This window comes from Rhineura floridana, chromosome 7, assembly GCF_030035675.1.
Source record: "Rhineura floridana isolate rRhiFlo1 chromosome 7, rRhiFlo1.hap2, whole genome shotgun sequence".
Taxonomy (NCBI): Eukaryota; Metazoa; Chordata; class Lepidosauria; order Squamata; family Rhineuridae; genus Rhineura; species Rhineura floridana.
Window position 1 is genome coordinate 62011918 of NC_084486.1, and position 22416 is coordinate 62034333.

Sequence of the window (22416 nt, forward strand, 5' to 3'; positions counted from 1 at the left end):
AAAGTACACAAATAAAAACCACCTGCAAGTATCCAGAAAGTAGGTCTTATTGCAGTCACCTAGTATTATTTCTGAAGGGAGGATCCAAACCCTCTCCAACTGGTGAGTAGTTTTGCTTCTCATCTGAAACCTTTCTTACTTACAACTCTCATCTAGACCTTATCACACTTTGCTCATGCTGGGAGAGCTCTCACCTACAAAACCAGTGATGTGGGTTTTCTCAGATATTCTGAATAGGAAAATTAGAGTAATTTGCGTAGGCTAATTTTCAGTTTGCATCAAAAAATTTCTGATGCCATAGAGAGTGATGTAATTTGGCATATTTTACTTATGTGTAGTGAACAAACCTAAAAACTCTAAAACTATCTTGAATAATATTGCATTTGCAATTAGCATTCAATCATTAATATTAAAAACCTAATGAAACATTTTTTCCACAGAATTGTTTTGTTTCACTTCACAAATTACCTCCTATTCTTTTGACATCCTAACACTGGAGCTTGCTCTTGAAACTCCCAAGTCATGGCTGAACACAGTCACTATAAATCACACAGCTGATTTTTTGTTACTTTAGTCTTGATTTCTGTTTTTATTTTACTGCTTCCCTCATCTCTACAACCATAGCTCAGTGATACAGCATCTACATGGCATGTCAATGGCCCTAGGTTCAATCCCTGGCATCTCCAGGTAGGTCTGGGAAGGACTTCTACTGACTCCTTCGTAAATGGCAAATGTATATTAACTAGTAATAACAAATTTACTGTACTAAAATGAAAGCACAAGGCATTTCATCACTACCACGTGAATCATCAGGCTAGATTGATAGAACATAAAATATATTTATTTGATTAAAATTTCTGAACAAGAAAACTTTCCTAAATTCCTATGAAAGTTTTTATTTTGAAGCTGGAGTCGGTACATTTCTACCGACTCCAACTGCACCCAAAATTGCTTCCGACTCTGAATCCACAACTCCGACTCCACAGCCCTGGCAGCAACCACTCAGTGTAGTAGACAATACTGAGCAAGATGGACCAGTGGCCTGACTCAATTTATTTATTTATTTATTTATTTCATTAAACTTATAGACCGCCCCATAGCCGAAGCTCTCTGGGCGGTTCACAAGACAAGAAACATCAAAAATACAATAAACGTATAGCAATATAAACACATTAAAAGTTTAAAATGTTAAAAAATTAAAAACAATATCAGCGCATACAAACATGTTAAAAAGCCTGGGTGAAGAGAAAAGTTTTAACCTGGCGCCGGAAAGATAGTAACGTTGGCGCCAGGCGTATCTCCTCTGGGAGATCGTTCCCCAGTTCGGGGGCCACCACAGAAAAAGCCTTTTTCCGCGTTGCCACCCTCCGAGCTTCCCTATAAGTAGGAACTCGGAGGAGGGTCTTTGATGATGAGCGTAGTGTACGGGCAGGTTTGTAACGGGGAAGGCATTCCAACAGGTATTGTGGCCCTCTGCCATGTAAGGCTTTGTAGGTCAAAACCAGCACTTTGAACCGGGCCCGGAAACAAATAGGCAGCCAGTGCAAGCAGGCCAGAATCGGTGTTATGTGGTCGAACCGTCTGGTCCCCGTGAGCAGTCTGGCCGCTGCATTCTGCACAAGCTGCAGTTTCCGAACTGTCTTCATAGGCAGCTTCTTATGCTCCTATTTTGTTCCTAAACAAAATAGGTTCTATAGATACATGGCATCTAAGGAAAACTTTAAACAAAGATACTGGTTTTATTCGTCTGCCAACATATGGAGGCTAGCTTTGGAGATAGTACAAAGATACTATGACCAGGGCACCAGATAAGGAAAGGCTGTATGGGGCTCCACAGGCGGCTTCGTTATCAACTCAACTGTTCCATATTCTCAACACATTTTTGCCTCTCCCTACCCTCACACTGCTATCCTCCCTTCAAGCTGCTTGTCGTGCCATCACTTCCTACTTTTCTTCCCCTCGTTCCATCGTACTTCCCGCGACAACTACTCACCTGCGGCCCCTTTTAGCCCATTCCGGTTCCTATTGCTGCCTTCCCCTTTCCCCCTCATGCCCATTTCCTCTTGCAAGTTCTGTCCCCCTGTCCCAAGTGGGGGAGAAATCTCGCCTCACAAGCCCCCAAGAACGAATGAAGATGACTTGAATCACTTACATGGTCGGCGCTGCTATTGGCGCTGTAGTAACAGACGGAACTGAACGTGTAGCCTGAAATGGAAGCCGCCATGATGAAGCCCACCGACGACGATCCCACAAGCCACCGCACCTGAACCTTCCCGGCTCACGCCCCGGTTTCCGGGAAGAGCCGCGAGGCCTCCTGGGAAACGTAGTTCCCAACGAACTAATTAAAGCCCATGGGGCTGAGGGGAGAGGCTCGCAGGAGCACTCGAAGCCTGACAGTGCAATGCTGCCAATTGAAAACTCACACTTTTAGAGATTTGGACTGAATATGTCAAGATTTGAAGCGTAGCCTTCTTTTATTTCTCATAACCGCAGCCAGCTCTTCCACCGCCCGTCAATAAAAAATCTTCTCTTGGTTCTAATGGGTGTTAACCCACTTCCTCTTTTCCAGAGCTCGGTTAGAGGAGGGATGACGTAATGGGGGCGGGAAAATGTTTTCCTGACCCCCCGCCTCTTTTCTTTCTGTCACTGCAATGTAGACTCGGAAACAGCTGCTGGTTTCCATCCCACAGGAAGAGGTCAAAGGAGTAGGGCAGAAAAGGTCCTCCAGTGGCCTAAGAGGCAAAAACCGGGCTGATACGGCGACTCTGCTTCTTGTAATTACAGTACCCTTTGCCGGCCTGTCGAGTTTCTTGCTCGGACTCGTCGCTGTTAGGCGATGGACGAAAGGGAGGAAGAATTCGAACCTTCGGTTCTGGGCACCAAAGAGCAGTGAGTGCGCCGTGTGGGGCCGCCACTGGAAGCTTCACCTGCCTTTTGACAGTTAGCTGGATCCTGTTCGAGTTAGTTGAACTCGGTTCCCATTGAAGTTTATTGGACTTCAGTCATCATGACTAACTTGTCTCATTGACTTCAGAGGACCTAAATTCAACTAAGTCTGGATTCGATGCACTGTGTCCTAGTCTCAATATTAATCTCGCTTCTAGGATTTATACAGCTGCCCGGGGCTTAATTTGAGCAGGATCTAAGGGGTCTGGATTGGTTGAATTGGTCATCTGATGTTGGATAGGTTGAATTAGCCATCTGATGTGGTGAAACTGTACTGTGTATCCTAATGTCTTGTCACAGATTCCTTCCTGTTACTTTTAATAAGAATGTGCAAATAACAATTTCATAAACAAAACAAACAACTGCTCTTTGTTAGAATCTTTCCCCTTCCCTCCAATCATTACTTTTCTTAAAACTTTGTTTATTTGGGAATGGGGAGTATATAGAATATTCTCTGTTACAGTCTTCAGCTATGTGGTTTCAGAAAACAAAACAGAAACCTGAACGAGTTAAACTCTTGCCAGTATTGAGGAAGAACGGTATTTAAAAAGGCATATTGATCTAAATTGTATATGGTTCTTTGGACAATGATTGCATTCCAAAAAGCAAAATATATCTCTCAGCTTTGGATACAAATTGGATGAAAAAGGTGAAGGTTAAGTTTCTGTTAAATACAATCTGGTATAAAGTAGAGTGGGTCACTATTGTCTGTGTGGCCAATGCCATAGCAGCATGCTTTTTAATAATCAACCCCATAACAAGCACTTGTGTGTGTAATGAAAGTTTTAGGTAAATCTATTCATTAAGTTAATAAAAGTGTATACCTTTTGTTAGTCTTAGAATATTATTAATCAGGAATATGTGATGTAATAAGGGCACCTAAGGATATGCAGAATTTATTTCTTTAACAAACAAGTAACAGATATACCTCATACATCTAGGATTAGGATGAGAGGGTTCTAGGTAAGTTGTGTTGGTAGTAGTCAGCCTTGAGCAGTGGTATCTTTCATGTTAGAAATGATGCCTCTGAATTCCTGTTGCTAGGACTCGTAAGTGAGAAGAATCCTATTGCAGTCATGTCCTGTTAGCAGGCTTCCTATAGACATCTGGTTGACTGCTGTGAGAAGTTGCTGGACTAGCTGGGCCTTTATTTAGCCTTATCTAGCAGGACTCTTCTTATGCTCTTAAGCTTCTCCAGAGGAGTGCTGCTTCTTTGATTTGCAAATGTTAATTTGCTTACTCTCTACACAGAATTGCTTAGCGTTAAGGCTGAGCTAAAAAGAGAAACTGACCAGATGGTTAAAAATGCTTTAAGTTATTTAATTTTAAAATGCCAGGGTGGCAACCATAATATCTCAGATTGTTTGTGCATGCAGTTCTGAGCTGTGGCTAGTCTACACTGTTTGGGAAATGCATATCTGGCTTCTCAGAGGAGTGAAAATATACTTGCCTTCTCCCAGGCCACTTCCTACATCCCACTAAAGCACTTTGGCTGCAAGCCTAACCCCACTTATCTTGGAGAAGTCTTATTAAATTCACTTAGGCAAGAATTTAGGCATGGCTAGGATTGTGCTGTTAGGCTGCAATCCTATACTGTACACATTTATCTGGGAATAATTCCCACTGAAGTCAATGGACTTTACTTCTGTATAGGCACTGCCCTTTTTCTGTGTTGCTCGTTTTGAAAGCATGTAGTGTGGCTTGCATGTAAAGAGAAAGAAGGATGAATTATACATGTATTCCTAATTTCCTGTTGCTGGACTTGTCTCTTGCTGGGGGGTGGGGTATTTGGCATCTCCCTTAATGCCAACTAAATGGCAATGATATTACATACTGGAACTGGTCAATTGGAACACACATTACTAGTTATAAAATAGCTTTACTAGCTTCCTGTCTGTTCCTGGGCACAGTTCAGAGTGCTAGCTTTAGAAGTACTTTAAAGTTATATGCAGCTTACAGTCAAGTCATATACAGTTTGCAATCACTGGTTCCCTTACGAACCTGCCAGCATTTTAAGATTATCACCAGACCTTCTCTGTGTGCTCCATCTTCAGAGATCAGGTGGGTGGTGATTAAGCCTGAGAAAAAGCTTTTACACAGTGATGTCTCTACTTTAGAATGGTCTCTGCAGCGTTCCTCACCTGGTACCCAGTCTGAGGAAGCTATTTTTAAGGTTTGAAAACATCTTAATGGTAAGATATGGTATATTTGTTCCCCCCCCCCCAAAAAAAAATTAAACATGCAGCACGCTCCCATGCATGTTTACTTGTAAGGAAGTCCTACTATGTTCAGTGGGGCTTACACCTATGTTAGTTTGCATAGACTACAGTCTCACTGGGACTAACTTGAGTTTTGGATCATCTGTAGATGGGATTATGGGAAATGACGGTAACAGGGTAGCCCATTCTTCTCACAGCTGGATATATAGTTAGTCTTCACAGTTGGATAAAAAGATGCAAAGCCATTGCAATGTTAACTTCCATGTTCATTTCTCCCTCTGTAGTTGGGACACAGCATATGAACGTGATCTGCAAAATTTTAAAGAAAATGGTACTGCTGGTGAAATCTGGCAAGTATCAATAATGACATGCTATAACATGCTTCAATAAATGTCTTTACATTATTTTTTTTCTAAGAGTGCAGGCAATAAAATAAAATTCTACATTTGCTGTTTTGGTTAGAGTACTGGTGATACGGTTTTCATGAAAAATGCCAGGTTTTGTCTAGCCTAAACCTGTTGCAAATTAAAATAGCTAATTATCATCTGGCACCTGTTTTTATCTGAGAAATGAATTGCTGGCTATAGCATGCTTGGTAGAGGCCAATTGTTCATATCCCTGAAGTTTGTCAAAAATAAGTGGTATAAGCAGAATTGCACTGCTGCCTGTGTTTCTATAGAAAATGTTTTTTTAAAAAACTTATCTTCCGTAATGTTAACCCAAAAGGTTTCAGACAAACCTTCCATCCATTCACATAAAAAATTAAGCTAAATAAACTTGAAGTATGATCTTGCAGATTGATGCCATCATGAAATGCATGCATTGCATGAGATTGACAGTTTGTCTGCCTTTGTTTTGTGTAGCCTAATGGTGTTAGTTACCTGAACCTCTGTTTCTGATTAGGTTTGGTGAAGAAAGCATGACTCGTTTAATTAGATGGCTAAAAAAGCAAAAGATGCCCCTGGACAGCTCTGTGCTTGACATTGGAACAGGAAATGGTGTTTTACTGGTTGAATTGGTTGGTATAATAAAATGGGTGTTTTTGATGCAAAATCTAAAGCTAGGGACAGAGCAAGTAAGAGATGAGCACTGGCTATAACATTAATTAAAATATAAAATAACCCCTTAATTTAACACCGCACTGGTCCATCCCCATGTACATTATCATAGTATTTGAATTCATTTTGAATCTTCATTGTGATCGAGAGAATCAGCCTTGTCATAGTTCAGTTGTATAAAAATCCTTGTCTAGATGTTTGTTACAGTCAAGAGGAGCATTAAACATCCAAATATTATCAAGAGAAACATTTAAAAAATCAACCCAGAGCTGCTCTTTAATTGGAGTAGCTAAAATTGGTTTCATATGTTACATTGAATTATTATATTTCTTATTCTTATACCCTGCATTTCCTCTCATGAGGCAGCTAACAAGAAAAATCAGAGCTTGGAAAAGTTACTTTTTTGAACTACAACTCCCATCAGCCCAATCCAGTGGCCATGCTGGCTGGGGCTGATGGGAGCTGTAGTTTAAAAAAGTAACTTTTCCAAGCTCTGAAAAATACAGCATTAAAAACAAAAGTAGAACTATAATACAACATACAATAATTACTTTATATAAATGGCATCACTCCAGTTATGCTCCAAAGGCCTCTCAGAATAGGTCTGCCAGAATGTTCGTATTGTGTGTGCATGTGTGAAGTTTCACATCTTCTCTCATAGTGAGATGTATGACTTGCCCCAATGTCTACTACTGTATCTGTGAATCTCTCTGCTGGTAAAGTTATCCAAGAAAAAGTCATTTTGCACTAGAAATGTGAAAAATGAATCTTGTTCACATAACCACTTCTATGTCACTGCTGTCTTTGAAAGCACTCTGATCTAAGCTATTTTATGAAATCCATAAATATGTTGCTGCAATAGTGCCCTAATGTAACAGTAGGGATTACAGCTCGTACTAGCCAATGGAAAGTGTCCAAATTCTGTCAAATATGTTGAAATAGTCATTGCAGTCTTTCAGACATGCTTCCTTAAGCAGCCCAGGCAACTTTAGCTGTCCTAAATATCAGCTCAAATTAGTTTTTATATTTGCATAATTTCAAGCTACTATACTAGTTAAAATTCCAGGACCTTTATTAGGTCAGCCAAATGTTACAAAAGAGTGAGAAAGCTTTTGAGTTCTCTGGAATTTTCATCAGGCTAGATAATAAACAAAACAAGGGGGAAGGGAGAAAAAAACATTTTGTAAAAAAAAGTTGGAGCCATAGATGGAATTTGCATTTAGTCAGATGGAATGCAAGAGCAGGTATTGGACACTCAAATCAAGCTATGTTAAGTGCCTTGTAGATTTTAGGTTGTTTTAGGCCTTGCATTTAATGCATTGAATTAGCTTTTAACAATTCTGTCAACATAAAAATGGAACGGAATCTGATTTTTTCATGGGTCCTCTGGAATGAAAGTGGGGAAAAATGTTAGGAAAGCTCTTAAGGTGTAGTGTATGACTAAAACTTGATTCCTTTTTCAGTTTGGAAACAAAGTACTTTCTCAACATTTGAGTTCACAATAGATCACTGTGAAAAGTCATAATCTAAATTAGCTGTGACTATGCAAGACTGAAACATAAGGATGCTACAAAGGATACCAAGTTATAGCAGAAAAATAAAACAAAGGTCTTGCATGTGCACTGGAGATATTGTAATACCTCTCTTGCTTGTTGCAAAAGATGTGCAATAGTTCAGCATCTCCGAAGCACAAGTGCAGGATATTTGTTCTGTTTTCTTATATAATTTGGCATAGTTTGCTGGCATCCATATGTTTCAGCATTGCATAGATTTATTCTGAAGAAATGCTATAGAAGCCAATTGCTAAGCCAAAGGAATATGCTTAGCACTTAATGGACTTTTCTTTTCCTCTCTTTAGGCCAAATCCGGTTATACCAATCTTACAGGAGTTGACTACTCTGTGTCTGCAGTGCAACTTTCAAAAAATATAATGGAAAAAGAAGGGCTGCCTCATGTTAAGTTACAGGTAAGCCTTCATGGGATGGGACGGAGGTGCAGAGAAAGGGCAACCAAAACGATCAAGAGAACAGGAGGAAAAGGCTAAACATTTGGAGTTACTTCGCTTAGAAAAAATGAATGAGCAGTGGACACGGTGGGTGTTTATAAAATTAGGAGTGGTGTGGTGCAAGAGAGGATAGAGATATTTTTCCCCTTTCTCGTAAGGCTAACACACACCCCTAAAACTGATGGGTGGCAGATTCAAAACATTCCTTGTGTGTTTCTTTACACAATGTACAATTTGTTTATATTTTGCCACAAGATGTTGTGATGGGCACTAACTTATTTAGATGGCTTTAATATGGGATTGAACACATTTATTAAGGGTAGGTCTATGATAGCTAAATGGAACCTCCAAGTTCAGAGGCAGGCTTTTCAACGGAATACTAAATGCTGAAGGTGGGGCAAACATCAGAGCAGCTGTTGCTTTTACATATTGCTTATAGCCTTCCCATAAGTATCTGGCTGGCCACTATTGGAAATGGGTGCTGAACTAAATGAACCTTCGGTTCTATCCAGCAGGACTCTTCTTAATCCTTTCTCAGCTCTGATGCTCACTGAGATTTACTCAGAAGTAAGTCCTACTATATTCAGTGGGATTCACTCTCAAGCAAGTGTGTATAGGATTGCAGCCTGAAGATTTCTTTGGGCGAGAAAGTTTGCATCTGGGAGTTGGGGTGGGTGGGAGCTCTGACCTTTTCTCTGCCTTAAGCAGATCTTCTGCAACACCTGAGTTATCTTCTAATGCCACCTCCCTCTTCTTCTTCAGCTTCTAGTCAGAGCCAGTGGTAAAGGCTGCAGGACAATATTTTCTCCACTCTACTGAGATTTCATTAGAACCAGTACCTGTGGAATTGTGAATATCTTCTCCTTTACCCTCTTAGTAAACAAACTGTCTGATGCCTCCTGATGTCCTAAGTAAACTGGGCAACTGGGTATATGTAGGAAAAAAGGCATAAGGACAGTTGCTGGCCAAAGAATAAGTGTACTGCTGATGTTTATGGGCCAGGCTCACACAGGAAAAGGCACTCTGACTGTGCTTTTGTAGGGGAGGGACTGGCTTACCTGCAATGCTAAAGAGTTAAAGACAAGGCAGACTCAGACTGACCGACTATAAAGAAGGCAGGTAGGATTTCATACAAGATTAGGGGGAGTTTAAAGTGTCGGGCGACAGGCAGTTGTCCAGTTTATCCCCACCCAAGCCACCGCTGACTATGAGGTCCCAGGAGAGGTTACAACAATATAAAAATACAACATTATTTGCTATCTTTTCAGTGCTAGATGAAGATGATTTTATTCTCTAGGGCCTTTTAACTGTATGTCTTACTGCATTTTATATCCTGACATTAGTGCTTTCACCTTACGGGGTTTTATATTGATTTTATGCTGTGCTATATTGGTTTTGTACTGTTTTTTGATCTGTATTATTTTACTGGGTTTTTTAAGAACAAAGTTGTGTAAACTGCTCTGTGGGCTTGATTGATGATGGATTGTCCCATACCCCTAGGGAAGGGGCATATCACAGGGGCTCTGCTCCATACCTTCCTTGGGGCTTGCCTGGCAAGGAGGTCAAAATAAATACACAGACTGACATGTATTCAGCTGTAGCTCCAGTTTTATTTTATTAGAGTAACGTTACTTCACATTCTCTGTTGAAGGCCTCCCTTCTCTCTAGCTCCACATCCTCTAGCAGACCTTTCCTTCCCAGGGTTGCTTCATTGTTTCAGAGGAGCATCTTCCCCAACACAGTCTGGAGTCTTCTGTCTCAGTGCCCATTACCCTTTGCAAACTTAAGTCAAGGGCTCCTATGCCTCCCTGGGGACAGGGGTCTAGGTAAGGGTGAGCTATGGGTGTTACTGCTCTGGCTACAGTGACCAGCCTGATGAAGAAAGCAAAGACCACCTTTCTCTCACTCTACCAGAAATCCAGCTTGCTCTGTCTCTCCACAGGGCTTCCCTCTCTCTGAGGTCTTTTATATTGTCCCTGCCTCCTCTCACTTCCTTCTGCCTAAAACACAATAGCTGGGTTCCTTCTCTATGATCAGGCAGTTGAGGTAGAGTGCCCCACCTTCTTCTCCCACAGTCTAGGCAGTGTCAAATGAGGTCTCCTCAGGAGTCATTGCTGGGGTTTTGGTGTGGTGTGGAGGGGGCCTACTTAAGGAGCCAAGTACCAGCCCAGGACCAGTGAGCCCTAGTAGCCCATCACAGTGATACAGAAATATCTAAATAAATAAAATTAATAAAATATCCCTAAATGCCTGCTTAAAGGATAGTGTTCTGCACTTTTTATTTTCTATGATCCTAGGAACATATAGGCATAGTAGACCTGACAGGAAAATATTAAGTAATGATTGCACTAAAAGGTCTTTTAAGTAGGTAAACAGCTTATGTTTAACAACTATAATTACTTTCTACAGGTTGAAGATATTTTAAATCCATCAGATGGATTATCAGGTTTTCAGATTTGCATTGATAAAGGGACTTTTGACGCCATCTGTCTGAACCCAGACAATGTGGCAGAAAAAAGGAAGCAATATGTGAAATCCCTACACAGAGTATTGAGACCTGGAGGCTTTTTACTTATAACGTCTTGCAACTGGACCAAAGGGGAGCTGCTCAAAGAGTTCAGAGAAAGTATGTGCTTGGCTTGGAATTTCATATTTAGCTCAATATGTTACTGTGCTTTTAGTGTCTTCCATATGTCAGAAATGCTTGATTTTGCAATGGTAAAAGTGCATACTTGTGTTTGAGTCATGCCTGTCTTTGAGCTTCACATATTGAGGCACTAATGAGAGATCTTTGGGTCCTGACTTAAGCAGCATTAGGCTCTGCATAAGATGAGGCTCTATTTACATAGCTACAACGATTGCAAAGTTGTTCTTGTGCTAATACTTACTATGTTCAGTTGTGTATGAATTCTTATGAAGATGGGGAAATGAAGCTCCATGCCTGAAAGGGCATATTGAAGTTGTAACATTCAATGAAGGCTCTTAGCACTTGGTTTTCTTTTTTAATGTTTCTTAGCTAGTTCTGTCAAAAGACTAGTTTGGGCAGCTCAAATAGTGTGAAGATAAAGCTTATAACCTTTTGTAAGATCAAGCACTGTGTATTTAGCTTTTTTGGAGCCCAGTTATATTACTGGTTTGCTGTGAGCATGGTACTTAGCCCAACTGAATTACTTATTTTGTAAACATTGTGTTCATGATCCGTATACTGGCTTTGTCTGCCATTTTCACCAGAGCTCTTTCCATAATGCTAAAAAGACAAGCTGCTTTTAAAATTGAACTCTGGCATGCCTTTTGAGCAATGGAAACTGCTGTGATTTAAAAGAGCAAGAAAAGCTCTGTCTGCATGTAATGTTTTCTGTCATGCTGAACTGTCACGTCTCTAGATGCTACCACACATTTATAAGCTTAAAACTCAAGAATACTAGACCAAGAATTCTCCACAGACAAGACAAACATTGCTGAGGAGGGTGGATTTCTGACAAAGAATAATGTTTTATTATTTTTTGGTTGCAAAAAAAAAATCTGCCTCTGTCACAAAAAATCCACCTAAGTTTCTGCTTGAATATTTGACATTCATATGCATGTCCTACTAACCTGAGGTAGATCACTGACATACATTTTTATTCTCCTTGGCTCCCCTTTCCTTAATTTCCTCTCCATTACATATCACTTTTCTCAATATTTTTACCCACTTGGGTAATAAAGAAAAAAAGCTTTATTTATGACAAAAAGTTAAGATTTTATTTAGATTACTTATATACTGCTCCTTGCACAGGCCACAGGGCTGTTTACAATAAAAACAAGTAAATAAGAATATATAAAATCCATCAAAACACACAATCACAAAATGACTGTGGTGCAGAGTGGTAAGCGGCGGTAACACAGCCGGAGTTCGATTCCAACGGAAGGAGGAAGTCGAATCTCCGGTAAAAGGGGTCAAGGTCCATTCAGCCTTCCATCCATCCGTAGTTGGTAAAATGAGTACCCGGCATATGCTGGGGGGTAAAGAAAGGCTGGGGAAGGAACTGACAATCCCACCCCATATATACGGTCTGCCTAGTAAACGTCGCAAGACGTCACCCTAAGAGTCGGAAACGACTCGCACTATAAGTGTGGGGATACCTTTACCTTTAATAGCAGCATCAATCTCTCCTCCTCCAAAACAAGAAGCATCTTGAGTAGCCACCTAAAGATATAAAGAGATGAAGCCAGATACACCTCATTGGGAAGAAAGGTTCACATACGCACCAGTGAGGATGGGGACCCCTTTACTGGGCCCTCACACCATGCTGCATAGGACCACCAGAAGGACCTCATCTGCAGATCTTGAAATGCAGGCAGGTCAATAAGTGAGGTGGTGTTCTTGCAGATAAAGTAAACAAATGTACAGAAGCTAAATAGACTCTGTTTTCTGGTCCCAAAACCGTTTTTTGATTCCAAGAGTAATTATTGATGTCCACTGTTTTGGGAGTGGTGGTGGTTTGGAATTACTGGCATGATAGCAGCCTGTGGTGTGTCTGTAGTTTGTATAGACTAACCTTGGCAGTGTTAGTCAGCAATATAAAATCAACAAGCCATTAAAAAGCTAGAGTTTTCTGACTTGTCTGTGCTCCATTTTGAATTAATATCAGTGTTTAAGTAGTTATTCAGTAAGGCTATAACTTGATTTCTGCCTAACAAAAGCATTTTACTTGTATCTATCAGGGTTTCTTCTTCTGGAGGAATTGCCAACACCAACATTCTGCTTTGGAGGAAAATCTGGAAGCAGTGTAACTGCTTTGGTTTTCCAACAGAAAGAATAAAGTTTCCTATTCTGGTGATGGAAGATTGAATTCTAAATTGCACTGACAATTTTGACTTCCCAATGGCATCTGGTTGGCCTCTTTGGGAGGCCTGTTTGGGAACAAAATGCCGGACTGATGCAGCAGAGCTGCTGTTATGTGGTGAATGTACCTGAAGAAAAACATCTTACACTTTTATTTTTTTTAAAAATTATGGCAACTTTTTTCATTTGAAATGTGATATATATGTTAAATGGTGGTCAGTTCAGAATTAAAGTTGAGTGTATGAATCATGTGAAATAAACTTCTGTGATGTTTAGTGATGTTACTGTTAAAAGGCAAAAATGGAATAACTTCTTTAGAAAAGTGACGAATGTAAAAAACTCTTGGGTGACAAGTGTCTCATTAGTATTTGAAAATGTGTGTGCATGTTTAGATATAGGAATGGGAATACAAGATTTGAGAATTTTTGAATCTGCAGTTTTTATACAATGGATTAGATCTAAAGCTGAATTTTGGTCCCATTGATTTCAGTGTGAAAATAACCAAGTTAAATACCTTTATTTCAAAGAGAACTAACAGCAACATCTTAACTATGTCAACTCAGAAGTAATTCTTATTGAATTCTATGGGACTTACTCCCAAATACGTGCGGTTTGGATTGCAATCTTAGTGCAACTGATTTAGTCTTAGTTGAACATTGCCTCTAATCCATGCTGGTAATAAATTGCAGATGGACTAGTATGATCATTCTACTTTTGTACTGAAAGTTTGGAACTGCTTCCTTTCAAGCGCTCCCTCTTACTTTAGCATGTCATCATTAGTTTGTACAGCTCTGAGTATCGTAAAAAAAAATAAACATGGAGAGTTACTGATTGTTATATCTGCCAACTGAATAGGAAATTTGTTTTTAACAAAGGGATCAATACTGAAAATCTGCTTCTTTAGGAAATTACACAGTACAGATTTTTAATTACATAAAATCAAGGATGAGTATATTTATCCAACCCTGAAAACTGTGCAAGGATCATATTCATAATGTGCCACCTGTTCATTATTTCATGTTTCTGGAGATTATGATAATAACAGCTGCCTTGAGGGAATACAGCCATCCCCACTCCCCCAAATCTAAACATGTAAATACATTTTCAAATAGCAGTAAATATGGCATTTTAGACATCCAAGAAGTTCTAACTGGCAGGCTGTCACATTTCTACAGAAAAGCAATTTCACTTCTATGAGTGGTAATTTAGGGGAAATTTTAAATTCAGCTGGGATAGATGGATTGTGGAATAATTAAAGCTGCATTCTCCAATCTGGTATCCTCTAGTTGTTTTGAACCACAACTCCCATCAGCCCCAGTCAGCACAGCCAATGGTCAGGGATAATAGTCCAAAACATCCGGAGGGCATCTCAGTTGGGGAAGACTGCATTAAGGGAAGTTGATAGCAGCTTATCATGTCTTTCTTCTCTCCTACCTCTTTCCTATACCTTCCAATTTCTGGGGTCAATTTATCAAAGTAAAATAAAAAAGTTTCCACAGTACATTTGGATAATCCTTCCTGGCTAACTAGCCCAGTCACATTTATCTGGTCTATGTTCTCTCTATCAAATGTGTTTAGAACAGTTAACTTGTAGGAAAAATAAGTTAACACTTCATATACATTTTCTCATTTTTCATGAATATTTAAGAACAGCAAAGAATTGTTCCGACCTTGCTTCTTGAGATTTGTTTCTCCAGCAATCTCCACCTCTGGCTGTTGAGTTCATACCATCTGAGCATATGTGTACTCCATACTAGTAAATCCTTTAATATGCAGTAATGTCAACTTTATTATAGAACCTAATTATGTGTGAGGGAGGATAAAGTTGTTTTGGCCCTCAGACAAATGTCTGGAAAATAGTGTCTGAAGAATATAGCCCCCCCCCCAAGTTGAGCATGTGAGATGAAAATTTAAGAGAGCACAGGCATTCCCCAATTGTGGAAAGTATGGCACCGATCTCAGCAGCTTTGTGGGAGCTATTTGTACGTAAGGATTATCTTGAATGCTTTTGCAGGTTAGGTACAATTATTAGGATTGGACCTAATTATTTTTATGTTGATGTTCACCCACAGAAGCAGTGCTATGGCTTTTTCAAAGAAAGTTCCCTTATTGTTTACTGATTATTTTGTTTTGGCCAGTGTTCCAAAGTACTGTCACCAACTTGGTATCAACACTGCCCTGTTCATACTCTATAGATGGAAGAAATTTGTCAACAAACGGGTGTAATCCCACTTTTTTTGTGGGGAGAGTGGGTGGAAAGGAAGAGACATTGAAACAGCTTTTCTCATGTTGACATGCCACAAATCAACAAACACGTCTGCTGCATCACTGGCAACTTTCTTTCATAGGATCCTTAAACCTCCTTGCCACCAGTTCCCAAATCTTTAATCTGAATAAATTGTCCGTCCTACTATTGGAAAAACTAACAGAATGAATCTAGTTGTTGATCAGTAAATAAATCTCTAAATCAAACAGTGGTTTGTGCTGCCTTGCCTTAACTACTCAGTTGAACATGCTACTAAGGGCTAACCACAAGCTTGCATTTTAACTTAAAAGGGGCAGTTCTATAAAGCAGATATGCTTGAGTACATCACTAGATCCTGGCACAGAGAAGAATCCAGAGTCAGAAACTTTTATCCCAAATAAGTGGAGGGCGGGAATGGATTTTTCTGCCCGTTTTACTCATTCTCTATAGAAAGATGGTAATTCTGCATGTAAGTTTTAAAAACATGAAAAATATTGTGAATTGTAGTACTTTCATGAGATTTTTTATTAGAAGCTGTTATTCATGATTTTAATTGATCATGGATGAGGGGTGAAACTTGGCTTGCATTGTAGACACCTGGGTAGAGTTAATTTTTTTTCTAGTGATGTCCACCTAAGTATCAAAGGCCAATGAAAAGTGTCAAGGGCCAGTGATGGTTGCTGTTGTCTACAGGGATATAATTGCCAGGCTTCCAGTCTGTTCAGTTTTGACTGCTTGTACCTAGTAATGGACACTAGGGACAGATTAGGAATTCTGGTGTTTACTGTTCCTGTAGCCTAATTATCTCCCTGCCTGAGTTGATAGAGGTAGATTTATTTGTATGCTGTCTTTCCAGGCAAAGCCCTCCAATACAGCTTGCAACAAAGAACTACTTCCATAGCAGGACATTGTACTTCCAAATGATTTACAGTATAATTCAGTTGCAGAGTTTCTAGCCCAGGCCCCTAGCATCCAAGCTGAGGCTACTTTGTAGGGGCAACTGAGATCCAGGGGCATCACTACCGGGGGTCCGCACCCGGGTGACATCCTGAGGGGGGTGACACCCAGAGCCGCCCCGCCCCACGCCGTTGGCCGGCAAAGGAGCTGAGAAGTGCTCCGGGTCAGCGCAGCCAACTCCTCCTCGGAGGCGGGCGGGCGAGACCGACAGTAGGTGCCCGCTCGCTGGCGGTGAAGCCGGGACGAGCCTTCCGCCACCAGCCTGGAGCGCGTGGTGAGTGCGTGCATGCGCACGCGCGCACACGCACGTGCACACAAGACCAGCCACCCCGTCCATGCACCTGGGAGGGCGCGCGCCAGAGGTCCGCACCCCCCTCCCCCGCACTCACGCTAGTGACGCCGCTGCTGAGATCTTCATGGTTGGTTTGCCAGTCCTACCATGTCATTGGTCCAACATATGTGGCAGGACATACGTTTGGCTTGGTTTTGTGATAGGACAGGTCAAGGGGATGGTGCTTTGATGGTGGAGGATCTTTTATTAACACCCTTGCACGGTAAGATCAAGTGGTAGACCGATTAGGTGGTTTGATGCAGGAATGTAATGGATTCTTGTGGTACATTTGGGAGTTTCCAGTTAATAATACTGGTATTCCTGTTGAAGCTTTGGTCACTCTGTGGAATGTGCAGGCAAGTTAGGTGGCTGACACAATCATTCCCAAGCACCCTCTTCCACTGGGCGGAGCTTGACTGGAGCTTGACAAGCTGTGCCAGGGAGAGTAAATGCCTCCTATGAGAAGAGATGGCCCCAGCTGCCCCTAAGGAGGCAGCTGTATGGCAGCTCTTGAAAAGCTCCCCCTGGCTCTAGATAATTGAAATAACTATTGGGTGGTTAGAAATATTTGCTTCCTGGGCAACTCCAAGATCTCTTGGATGAGACATTATCCATTCCAGTGAAGTTTTAGCCCTGTTTTTCAGCACAGAGTATGCCTTAGACAGCCTGATGGATTATCTATGCAGAGATTGGGATGGGATGGTGCTGAATTTTTCTTGTTTAAATTTAGAGTAGGAAAAAAGGGGGAAGAGAACACCAGAAAGACGACTGTGAACAGTGAAGTTCTTGGTAAATGTGAAGTTCTTGGTGTGGTAGCCCTGGGCTCCTACTGGGAGGAAGGGTGGGATATAAATGTAATAAATAAATAACTGAGATAAGGGTCAGGGGCCAGGAACAGCAGCCTTGTAACGCCTGTCCTTGGCAGGAGACTCTAGAAGAGGTTAACTAGGGTTGTGGTGTGAGATAAAAGAAGCAGTCAGTAGCTACTGAAAACAAGGAAGCAAACAGAGAATCTAGGGGAGGAGGAAACTTGCTTTGACCAACGCTATAGACATTTAGGAGGTGAAAATGTCACTCACTGTCATTTCCTTCAGTACCACAAGTTTCCCAAGCTTCAGAAGTACAGTTGATTCAATCTAACTCATCTCAAAAGAAGGGGAAAAAAACCTGATTTTCTACTGTCTTGAGGCATGCTGGCAAAAATTAGGAACAGCTACCAATATTACCCCACACCTAGAAAGCTGATTTTAAAAATTGCCTTGGTAAGTCACTTGCAGTAAGTGCAAAGAAACCGGAAACTGCCAAAGTCTGTAAGTCTGTTGTCCAGACTTATGGACACCCTTTCAACTAAGGATGAGGAGCAGTACACTTCCTAAAGGAATTTTGAGTAACAGGACTCCACCATGCTTTCCTATATTGTCAGGTGAAAATGGCCACAAATTGCAGCTGTTCGCAGGTTTAGCTTGCCCATACATTATTTATTTGAAGCTTAAAGAGAAGCTTATAGTCCTGTCCCCAGCCTTGCAATCTAGAAGACACAACATAAAAGGAAAAATGAAGGGGGGAAAGGGGAAAAAAGTAAACTGAGGCTGCTTCCAGATGGGTAGTTCCTGGTTTAACCCAGTTATTGCTCTTCCTTGTAAGCTATAAGCAGAATTGCAATTGATTTTCCATACAGTTAGGAGCATTGCATTTGCCATATCTATCTATCTATCTATCTATCTATCTATCTAGGTTCTATCTACACTGGTGGTAATGACATAGCTGCTGTGGAAGGGGCAATTTAAAGCTCAGCACACATTTACAATAAACTTTGTGGTGGATTCCATTTTATGATCCCATTTATAATTATTATTTTACTCAATATTTTAATTAGAATAAAGGCAGGCATAGCACTATAGCATCATAATGCCATCATGTTAAGTCCGTATTGTAGTGATGAAACACCACAAACACAATAATGCTAATTTTAAAAAAAGTTTTAAAAAACTTTCCAGCCTTAGCCAATTTAGCAACTAGAAAGTTTTTCTTTTAAGTTTATTTTTAATATAACACAGTTCTTTTGGTGTTATAGCACTGTAACTGTCTTTCATTTAAAAAATATAGTCAGAAAAGTATTTTAGCGCTAATTATAGATTAAAATCAATGGGTCATAAAACAGCTCTCATTGCAAAGATTATGATGGTGACCTGAGCTGTAATAGGTTCACTTGCCTGATATGTCACAGCCAATATCAAAACACAACCCTTTGGAAAAGATAGAAGAGTAGTGCTAATGTTATCTACACGTGTGGACAGTGCACTGCTCTTCCATTGTTCTGAAAGAAGATGGACTTTCTGTGGTCTGAGAAAAGATGGAAGAACCACAGGGAAAATACAGGATGACAATGACTGGAAGACTATGTTAGACAGGTGCTCTGTCAAAAGGAAAGTGAACAAAGTAGAGCATTTTCACTAGGGATGGGAAAGAAATTCAATTCAGTTTGCATTTAAAGCAGAATCTATCAAATTTACACTTTCCAAAACAATATGTTTTTTAATAATGTTTGTAACCCTTTTTTAAAGTTTTTTTTAATGTTTTTAACACTGTTTTGTTTTAATGTATTTTAAGATCTGTTTTTATGATGTTTTAAAGTGTTTTTAGAGCTTTGTTTGCCACCCTGGACTCCTGCTGGGAGGAAGGGCGGGATACAAATTAAATAATAAATAAATAAATAAAATAGGAGAACTTAAAACACAGCCATTCTTCGAAATCTGCACCTATCCAAATTTTGTGATGCAGTTGTCTAACGAAGCAGTGTTTACAAAAATGCATGTATTAGGGGAAAGTGTGCACAAAATGAATATAATGGTGAAAATAACACACAAAAATGCATTATATTAGGATAAATTGCCTGCAAAAATGTGTACATTTGTTAAAACCATACAAAATTATTTGGAGAAATTTGCACTAAAATGCTGAAGAATTGTCATGATGTTTCTTTTTTAAAATATTGCAAATTGCTGCAGAAATGTAGATAACTGAAATTAAAATTAGAAAAATAAGAAACTGAGGAAAGTGAAACTGACAGATCATTCCATCCCTAATTTCCAATTTTAGCATCTTCAGGGACCAGTTCTTAAAGTTACAATAGTTACACCATTTATCTCTGCTCTGCAAAGTTTTATTTTCAAGTCCTGCAAGTTTCTGATACTCACCCGAAAGAATATGGGGATGCTCCTATTGCCATTAATGGATATTTCATTTATGTTTCATTGCTATCCTGAGATACAAAGGAATCACAACAGAACTTCTGTTTGTATGGGACCTATATTGCAGTGACTAAGAATCTGTAACAGAGAACCCATATGATTTCTGATTTTTCTAAAGTTTTGCTGATACCCTTGGTATTCAGAATAGTATTGCGGGTTGCTTATCCTGTCATCTGATATCAAGCCAAGAGGCTGTAGAAGAAGATAAGGATGAATGGTTGGTCATTACATAAATATACAAATCGCCCAAAGTAAGATTACGCCTTCAGACTGGAAAGCAACCTTGAGTGCTGACACAAATGTTTACTAATCCTAAATCTTATACAACCAAAAGATGATCATGCAAGAATAAAATACCTGAACACCTGCAACACTATAGACAAGCAGCAAGTGAATTGTCCCTTCTCAACAAGTGGGTTTTGAGAACCTGTTGGTAGTGCCAGCATCTCTGCAAGAAAATTTGATTAATGTAGCCCATTAAGGTCACCTAGATCTGAGTGGATTAAAATAAACAAAGCTTTTGATGGCCAAAAATAGCGAGAAAGCAATCAAGAAGTACAGCAGGGCCCCACTCATACGGCGGGTTACGTTCCGGACCCCCGCTGTAAAGTGAAAACATCTGTAAAGCGGAACTCATTGAATAGAATGGCGTGCGATGCCCGAAAACCACCGTAAAAGCAGAACAATGCCATATGAGTGGGGCTTTAGTCTAATTGCGTCTAATTGAGACCGCTGTATTAGCAAAGCGCTGTAAAGCGGGGCTCTACTGTATATGGCTTGTGCCTTACATGAAAAATCTCAAAACACTTGCATCATCCAATTAAGTCCAACAGAGGGTGGGACTGAGCCAATCTTTCTGCCACTGTGCTACAGCCTCTCATTGGGCTCAATTGTCCTACCCCTCACCTTCTGTCATGGCTGCTGTGACTGGCAGGGCTAAAGATGCAATGGTGACTCCGCTGCTCCACTCAGCCCCACCAGCAGGAGAGAAGAGTTTGGATTGCTTATCTACTAACTACCAGCTGCTAGCTAAGCTACAGGTTAACAAATGGCAGGCTGGATTTCCGCCGCTTAATTTTGTTATTTGAAAAATACTTTAATTTTGCCTGATGCTGGTGCTCCAGTTAAAACTTGGACTTAGAATACCAACAACACAGTCCTATACATGCCTACTCAGAAGTAAGATCCACTGAGTTCAATGGGGATTGCTCGCAGCAAAGTGGGAATAGGATTACAGCATAAGGCTACAATCCAATTATGTTTATTTAGAATCCCATCTAATTTAACTTAGTGGCACTTACTTCTGAGTAAACATGTACAGCAGGATAGGGCTATAGAACTCTCATTAGTCACGACAATGGTTTAGAAAACTTGTGATTGCCCTATGTAGTCACCACCTTCAGGTACACAACGCAGAGTAGAAGAATGGAAGTTGGCGTAATGGCAGCAGTGACTGTAATAATGGAAGGAATACAACTAGCATCTGGGGGTTTTCTTTTCTACCAAACGTTTGCTAGGGGATCAGGATATGCCAGTAGGAGTCACTCTTGGCTTTTTAATAGAAATTTAAAGAAATTAACACAGAGCATTCTCACAACCACATGCACTGATTATTTACTGTAGGTAGCAATGCCTCTTTATCCTCCAGCCAATAAAAATATAGACTGCATACTTGACAGCTTATCCTTAGATTATTTCGGTTTAACTTATATTTTCTTGTTAAAATATAATTAATTCAAATACCAAGAGTCTCCCTGGGTTTGAAAGAACAAGAATCTGAAGCTGTTAGCTTTAGGCTAAATCAATGTGTTGTGTGAAAATGGAATTATATTGTAAGAACTACAGCTACATTTTATATTTTAGTGGCACACAATTGACCTATTGTCACAAACATAATGCACGCCAAGTCTCAATCCATCCAGGTGACGCTAAACATATGTATACTTTAACTAATCTTATTCTTTATGTATGTAATCTTATTTTTATTTATTTAGATTATTTCTAACCATCTTATCATCATAATGGATCTCAGGGTGGGGTACAATACAATTAAAACTCATTCAAATTAAACAATCCCAGTTTAAAAATCCACTGAATATAAGATCAGATAAGACAAATATGATTACAACCTAACTTTCTATCAGTCCCTTCATTACAATCTTCATATGTGTTATGTGTGTCTATGTATAAACTTAAAACTGCCTTTCTTTTTCAAATGGAACTCTGTAAGTCAGAAGGAGAAATGGAAGTTGAAATTTTGCATCCTCAGATCACAAAATACCTCAAGCTACATGTTTTTTCTCTGCTTTGTGCCTAGCAATATCAGACTTTAAACTTTTATTATAAAATGATCACAAGTATTAGCCTGTAGGTTGCATAGTCAGCACAACTACCAGCTTCTCTGATTACATATAAGCCTGAACTATAATCACACACTTCAATTTAGCAAAACCATTCATTCTTTAACATATTTGTCTTCACAATAACCTCTTAAGTCACATTATTATGACCGTTTTACAAGTTGAGGAAAAATCTCTCTCGTCTCATGTTGCATGACCCATGAACAAACTGAATGCAAG

The 22416-nt window shown here is 39.9% G+C and overlaps 2 protein-coding genes across 2 annotated transcripts in view; one reads left to right on the top strand and one right to left on the bottom strand.

The window, feature by feature from the left end:
* The window catches only part of ABRAXAS2 (abraxas 2, BRISC complex subunit), a 33405-nt gene extending 30793 nt beyond the window's left edge, over positions 1-2612 (bottom strand). The window contains exon 1 of the mRNA XM_061635714.1: positions 2153-2612. Within this exon, the coding sequence (XP_061491698.1) occupies positions 2153-2224 (72 nt within the window). The 5' untranslated portion in view covers positions 2225-2612. The remainder of the gene's footprint in view (positions 1-2152) is intronic.
* Positions 2387-15471, top strand: EEF1AKMT2 (EEF1A lysine methyltransferase 2). The gene is made up of 6 exons (XM_061635716.1): positions 2387-2889; positions 5450-5515; positions 6069-6183; positions 8082-8189; positions 10638-10854; positions 12933-15471. Exons 1-6 carry the CDS (start codon positions 2837-2839, stop codon positions 13028-13030), a joined length of 657 nt encoding a protein of 218 aa, XP_061491700.1. The 5' UTR covers positions 2387-2836; the 3' UTR covers positions 13031-15471.
* Positions 15472-22416: the final 6945 nt, after the last annotated feature.